This window comes from Lissotriton helveticus, chromosome 11, assembly GCF_964261635.1.
Source record: "Lissotriton helveticus chromosome 11, aLisHel1.1, whole genome shotgun sequence".
Taxonomy (NCBI): Eukaryota; Metazoa; Chordata; class Amphibia; order Caudata; family Salamandridae; genus Lissotriton; species Lissotriton helveticus.
The window spans coordinates 159,750,275-159,758,165 of NC_136072.1; the positions used below are offsets into that span (position 1 = coordinate 159,750,275).

A 7,891-nucleotide genomic window follows, 5' to 3' on the forward strand; every position below is an offset into this window, starting at 1 on the left:
TAACCAGTGGCGGCTCATCCACAATGGCAGAGTAGCATCACCTCACTGGCTCAGAACCAGCAGCTGAAAAATAAAAAAATATTTTATTATCGTTTTATTTTTGGCTGAGCCTGCGTGTGCAGGGTGGGGCAGGCCATGGAAGGGAGGAGGAGTGGTTGGTGCACTTTTAAGTGCGCATGTCAGTTTGGCCGGCTGTCCTAGGTGCACCTAGGTTTCTCCAACCCAGCTGTATTGCCTGAGCGAGCATTAAACAAGCCTGCTCAGGCCAATCCACGCACTGCTCTCAAGCTACATGAGAGCTGTGCTGGGATTGCATAGGGAGTCTCTGATGCAGTCCCTGGGGTTGCTAGGACCAGGAAGCAAAGGAGCACCGAGGCACGAGGCGGCAGAAGCAGCATCAGGTAAGTTTTTATTTTATTAACAATTATTATTCCCACCGTACCCTGTACTCTTCCCTCACACCCCCTCCACCCACCTCACCACTGTACAAATGCGTTGGCTGCCACTGGCATTAAAATACGGCCAGCTGCGATCGGCTGAAGTACAATCCCTCTTAAAGATTGCTGCTCTTGCTGACTTCCAAACAGTTCCATAAGGGGAGTGAAATGGACACAAAAGAAAACCTGAAATTTAATTCTAATGTTTTTGCCTTATGATCTCAAACAGTAGATGTACCTGTGAAAGGTCATTGCTCAAAAACTGTAGGAGCTACAGACATCTGGTTTTAGTTTGTTGTTCTGATCACAAGTTCAGAGTTGAATTCTGATCGTAGTGCAAACTGAAGTTTGTAGAGGGAGCACACGTCTTATTTATGTGATAATTATCATACATAATTTAGCAGGTAGTACTTGTCAATGTTTACCTGGGCAAAACTCCCAGAACAAAAAACAAACATATGGAATTCAGTGTGTTTAAATATGCCTTGGCGTGTTAGAGTGGAAAACTACAGGAAAGTCCAAGACACAGATGCCTGATGTCCTAGTAAAAAAAAGTTTAAAACAAAAAGTTACACAGGGCTACATACTGAAATGATTGATGCCAGTGCTGCTGCTCTATGAAAATATGCAGAATGTCTGCAGAGAAGCCACTGTCATGTCATGTGTGACGCCTTCAACCACTCCCTGCTTTTAAATCAACACCACTTTGCATTCTTACATGTTTTGCTGATCCCATTGGAAGTATGCTTTTTACACAGCCAGCATGTAAACTGTTTTTGGCTGAAAAATTCACTAGTGACAGCAGGTGTCACACCTCTGTGAGTACCATTTCATTAGTGTTTATTCTGTGCACTCTCTTACTTTTAAACTTGATTTTCAAGTAACAAATATAGAACTACAAGTCTCTGTGCAAATGTAATGGTCATTTCAATTGAAAATCTGTAATGGCAGCGTGCTACCATGACAGGCATACACCGTACTATGCAACTCAACTCCACTCTACGATATGCCACTTCACTTCACTCAACTCCAGGCCACTCCATTCTACAACCCTCCACTCTATGATACACCAGTACACTCTATGCTGCTCTATGACACACGACTCCACTCTCGACATGCCAATCTACACCCCTCTGCTCTACGACACTGTATAACAAACCTCTCTACGACTCACCACTCTACTCTGCGACATGCAGCTCCAGTGTACGCCCCTCCACTCTACGCCACAACTCTCTATTCCACTTTACAATACTCCGATCCACTCTAGGACACTCCACTCTATGACACTTCACTCGACTCCACTCTACTCCACTCCAACGCACTCCACTTTATGACACTTTACTCCAGTCCACAACACTCGATCTATGCCCCTACACACTATGCCCCTACACTCTGACACTTATCACCACTATTGAACACTCTACACCCCTCAATTCTACTACACTCTACTCCCCTCTATGCCACTCCACTCTATATCACTTCACTCTATGAAACTCTATGCAACTCAACTCTATGACACTCTACAGCACTCTACTCCACTCTATGACATTACTCCACTCTCTGCCACTCCACTCTATGTCACTTCACTCTATGAAACTCTATGCAACTCCCTCTATGCCACTCCACGCCACTTTAGTCCACTCTACTCTACAGCACACTACTCCACTCTACTCTATGATTTGTTACTCCACTCTATGCCACTCCACTCCAAAACAGTCTATGATGCTACTGTACTCAATGCCACTCGAATCCACTCTATGATGCTTCTTTCTATGACACGCTACTCTACGACACTCTACTCCATTCTGTGCCCCTCCACTCTATGACACTCTATGCTACTCCACTCTACGGTACTCTATGCCACTTCACTCTGCGACACTCTACACCACTCTATGTCACTCTACTTATCGACACTCTATGCCCCTCCACTCTATGCCACTCCACTCTATGACACTCTACCCCACTCTATGACACTCCACTGTACAGCAATCTTCTCCACTCTACTCTACAACACTCTACTCCCCTATATGCAACCCCCTCTATGCCACTCCATGCCTCTTTACTCCACACTAAGCCACTCCCCTCTAATCCTCGACACTCTATCATACACTATGCCACTCCACCCTACGACATTCTGCTCCACTCCATGACACTCTACGCCCCTCCACTCTATGCCCTTCCACTCTACGACACTCTACTCCCTCCACGACACTCCACGAAACTCTAAGCCAACCCACGCTACACCATTCCACAACAATCAATGCCACTCATGACACTCCACTATATGTCACTACACAATACTCCACTATACTCCACTCCAAGACACTCTCCTCTATGCCACTAGCTTTTAGCCATGCTGAACAGCAGCCACGCTGGTGTACAACATGGCTAAAATACACGGTCAATAGCTTTTTTGCATAGGCAAGACATATTGACTTTGCAAATGCTTGTTACTTTTAATATTTACTTCTAATAGATGTAGCCCCCAGTCCCCCAAAAAACATTTAATCCTATCCCTCAACTTAAAACACCCTATATGTTTTCATATATATTATAGTTATATATACATTTTTATTTTGATTTTAATGGGAGGGTAAATGGCCCACATACAGCTTTAAAAAAAAAAAAAAAAAGCCAACTCTAAAAAAAAGTCACATCTATTCCAAAGAAACCCCTAAATTCTAATAAGTTTAAAATGTTATGTTGTAACTGAAATGTTCACCTAACTATAGCTTCACTTTAACATTTATTTTCTTAAGGTGAAGTAAGAAATTATTTCCATACCGAACTATAATGTCTTTTTTTTTTCAAACAAAGTAAGATTTTATTAACATCCCTAACTTTGCAAGCCCCCCGTTATGCATGGCCTTTGGCCATGGCTGGTATGGAGTTCGCCGCAAGACCTGGCCATGCATACCAGGCCCTTTGTCTATCCGCCATAGGTCAGCCAACCACCCTGTCATGCAAACTCTTCAGCTGTGTGCAGCACTGGATTGGCCGCAGGCCCTGTATCCACACCCTCTGTGGGAGGCCAATCGCCGGCATGCACGGCCTATGGCTGTGTGTGGCATGGAGTTGGCTGCAGGGCATGGACTGCACCCAGGCCCTACCCAATCCCCCCATGTGTGGTCAACCCTGTCCCAATCTCAATGAACACCAACACCCCCCTTTTTTTAAATTGTTTTTCTGATCTGGCGGAACTTTCACAGGAGCCATTAGCCATGCTAGTTCCAGTGGGACTCCAGCAGAATCTAGGAGCCAATGCTGGCTTCCGCAAGACTTCTGCTGGATTGCGGCGCCTCAAACAGGTTTATTTGACCTCGGGGTAGGTAATTTTGAGACTTCCCCCCACAAGGTCCAGGGCGTCAGATTACCCCTAAGCTCCCTCCTTATACCTAATTTTATCTTTATTTTCAGGACTCAGGGACTGAGTCCCCGAGTTCGGCAATAGCAGCAGCAACCTTTTTTGTTCAGGTTGCAGCCAGCCAATCAGAACGTGATCTTATGCAGGACTCACGGGAGTTTCTCACTCCCACAGTGCAAGGCGACCAACAGGAAAAAAGCCCCCTCTGCCAACCAGATCGCTCTATTTTTTTAAGCTGTGTACCTGCTGGACTCTTGCAAGCTTCCTGTGAACCAAACCATCTAGCTACCTATACATTTTGGACCTTAATTTCTCATTAAATACTGAACAGATTTACACCAAAATGATATATAAGCACACTTTCTGTGTAAAGATCTACCTTTCTGCCAAATGTGTTATGAGTCAATTCAGCCATTTTAGCTGTAGCGCTGTTCAAAAATACCAGTGGAAATGTCATAGGGAAATTGCGTTTTGAGCCCCTCCCTTTCCTTTTTTCAAAGCAGCGAGTTTTTTTAATGCAATGACAGTGCACATTTTATACGTTCTGCACAAGGTAACATGCGGTTTGTTTTATAATGTTTTCACTTTTAGAAACATCTAATCTCAAGCATTCATTTAAGAATGATGGTTTTAATTGTGATTTTATCATGCTTTTATGGTGTTTGTGGCCGAATAAAGATTTATTAGAATGTGGATACATGAGATTTAGACTAGGTGAAAATTGGGGGGGGGTCTGTGTGTGTCTGTGTATGTGTGTATCACTACACGTGTGCATGTTGTAAAAAGGGGGAAATGCATTGGAGAGCCTTTGAGAATTTTCGGGCTAGTGCTGCAAAACTCCAAGGCTAGCTCTGCTGAATTACATTTATGAGATGATATTGGGGATACCTGAAAAGTAGGAAAACTCAGAATCAAATGATGAGACTGTACACACCTATTGTTGAAGTCGTTGTTCAGTTATTGAATCATGGAACTTAATTTTGTTGTGAAGTAATCAAAATATAGATATGTTTTCTTTCTTCGAAGGTATCCCGGCGTTTGGGTAATGTGTTCTACATGATGAACCTTCCTCTTCCTCTACCTCTTCAATCCTCCTCAGGCAAAGCCACTGATCAACCGGCAGAACTGACCTCTCCAATAAATGGCACTGATGTAAATAGTATGCTTGGGAGTCCTGGTACCCAAGAGCCAGATCTTTGTAAACAAAGTGAAGTCATAACCACACAAGCAAAGGATAATCAATGCGACCTGGCTGCCTCCCAAGCCGACTTTCAAATTAACTTTCTAAAGAGCTGATCGGTTGGCTAAATTCTGGATCTAGCGCATCAAATAGCTGCAGGGCAGCATACATGAGAAATACAAAACACATAAAATAAAACAAATATAAAATATATGTAAAATGTAAACAATGGGAATATTTGCTACATGTTGAAATTTGGTCCTTGAAAAAGAAATGGTGGGGTGAATTTGAAAAATTTAATTAACACACACACTCACACACAAAAACTGTAATAAGAAAAAATATGTTTCAATAAAAAGTAGTTAGATGAGTAAAATGTGTTTCTATAAATACACAAGTCATATACTGAGTGTTTAACTATGAGGCGATTTGGCGAAGAACACGTGTATTTGTTTGATGTGTGGGCACAGTATAAGGAACTTTCCAGCACTTTTTGTTTTCAGATTAAAAAACTGAATGAAATTTTATACATAGATTTGTATGTTTGTATCTCTTTAAAACTACTTGTTCTGCTTACTTTAATGTACTGCCTCCTTTTTATTGTTCCTTTATGTTTTCCTACAAAGGTTGAATTGTCTGTCTTCCAAATACTAAAATCAACAAAACTGACTTAAGCTACAGGATGAAAATACATGCATCTTGTTATGAGTGTATACATATACCTACTTGGGATAAAGGGTACAATACTTCCATTAACACAGTATGTCCTCTTTGGGTGTTTTCTTAATTGCTAACCTGTATATTCCCTCTTATTGTTCTCTATCTCCTCAGTGTATTTCCACAGAGGTGGCTGAACAACAAATTAAAAAATTCATAGGGAGAAATTCAGGCAGAGCTATTTCATGGGTTTGGCATTGACCTAAGAGCCAAAATACGATCTAAGCCATCAAAAGCACTGACATGTCAATAAAATAATCAATTTCTTTAACATTAAACTTTTTTCCAATTTAGTACGCTATGGCATTGGGTGACATTTCTTTTAAATTAATGGCCTAATGTAGACTTCAGCATATGGGCTACTCCATCACAAATATGACAGACATCCTGTCCACATTATTACAAATTGATGATATCCTATGGCATTGGTAATAATTGAAATTCATCATATTTGTGATGGAATAGCCATCGCCGAACTCTAAGTCAAGCTGTAAATATGTACAAATATAATATTACAAAGATTCAAGGAAATGCAACACTTCTGCCAAAATACCATATTTCTACTGGATTGATCGTATTCCTCATTATTTGGCACCACCAGGTGAAGCCACCTGCCTTACAGGAGCACCGGCTCTGTACAGACTGATATGAAGATGCTGCCATATGTGAGCCTAGAGACTGTTCAGAGTGTAATTTACATTATATAAATATTATTATATGTGGTGCAAATTACAGTCTTTTACAACATATACAAGTGAAAAGGGATTGTGTGGTTTCTAAAGTTTACAATCTGAATTGAATTAATACTAGACACCTGTATTTGAGAGTCAATGTCATTTTGTTTGAATGAAGCAATATGATTTGCCTAAGATGATTACAGTTTTGTTAAGAGTGGAAGACATTTTAGGTAATGTTTTTCCAATCTCCCTTTGGACAGAAAAGAAAAATGTGTTGTACATAGTTGTCTTTCTGGAGATGTATTAGTGTACCATATATATATATATAGTAGTACACCGTGTTCAATAAACCCACTTACAAAAACACATATTACATGCTAAATCAATCTCACATTATTTCGAAACTCTTTCTTGAAACAAGTTAGGCAAATGGACTATTACTCAGCCTTAACAGAGACCAGTAAAAAGAGGAAGGTGTTGGCACACATTACAAAATGCATTTGTCTTGTTTTTCGAGATACAAAATCACGTGCAAATAAGCACATAACTCTACGTATATGTTAATATCAATGGTCTTAGTTAAAACTATGTTTAGAAAAGAGCAACATCTTCTTGAAGACAATTTAAAAAAGTCAACCAAACAATGCAGCTCACTCCAAGGTTATAAGCTGTCCATGGAACATCTGCTAAATAAAGTGCCTATCTGTACATACAACTTCGCTGGCTATCTTATCGCATTGACTGCAATTTTAGTGGAGGACATTCCAAAAGAAAAGCATATTTTGGAATTGAGTTTGCCCCTGTATAAAATCTTGCCAGCTTCTTTTAGCAGGACACAACATTTATTTCCCACATGAATTACTGGAGGGGAGAATATGGATACTACTGTGAATGATGGCCTCAAGTCTGAAATATATTGACCATCCTATTGAATAGCCAAAGCGTGCACAACAATTATGGGTCACCAGTAAGGATATGCACCCAATGGTTTACTGCCTGGTAACACCTAGCAGTGCCCTTTATAACCCTTGCCTCCACGGTCATTAGGACAGAGTCAGTAATAGAAACTAAGAAGATCATTAAGATCCCTATTTACTTTCTACATTTTCTCTTCTTTGCCATAAGCCTGGTCCCCTAGCAGCAAATAGGAGGCTGTACAAAGCCAAAGGTTGAGGCAAAAGGTCAACCCTCTTATGTCAAAAGGAGTTAAACTGAATGTGATGTCAGTTCAACTACGCCTGCCAATTTGATGAATTAACACCCATGAGCTAGAGTCAGACATTTAGCCTAAGCCAGTCTCCAAACTTCATTGGCTTACTAGGGCCACTATTTTAAAACACTACTCAAACACAAAAAAATAAGTACTTTTGTAGTGTGAGAGATAGTAAAGGAGGTTTTCAAATGTGTGTGTTAAATGGACATTAAAGTTTCTGGAAAATGAGAAGGGTCTAGTGCCTAATCTCCTGCACCATAAAAAGAGATCCCCAATCACAGCCATATAATTTTAAACAACACA

At 40.7% G+C, this 7,891-nt stretch overlaps 1 protein-coding gene across 1 annotated transcript in view; it reads left to right on the forward strand.

Moving 5' to 3' along the window:
* The window catches only part of SAMD7 (sterile alpha motif domain containing 7), a 47,712-nt gene extending 42,215 nt beyond the window's left edge, over positions 1-5,497 (forward strand). The window contains exon 7 of the mRNA XM_078666114.1: positions 4,828-5,497. Within this exon, the coding sequence (XP_078522240.1) occupies positions 4,828-5,097 (270 nt within the window). The 3' untranslated portion in view covers positions 5,098-5,497. The remainder of the gene's footprint in view (positions 1-4,827) is intronic.
* The last annotated feature ends 2,394 nt before the right edge of the window (positions 5,498-7,891 follow it).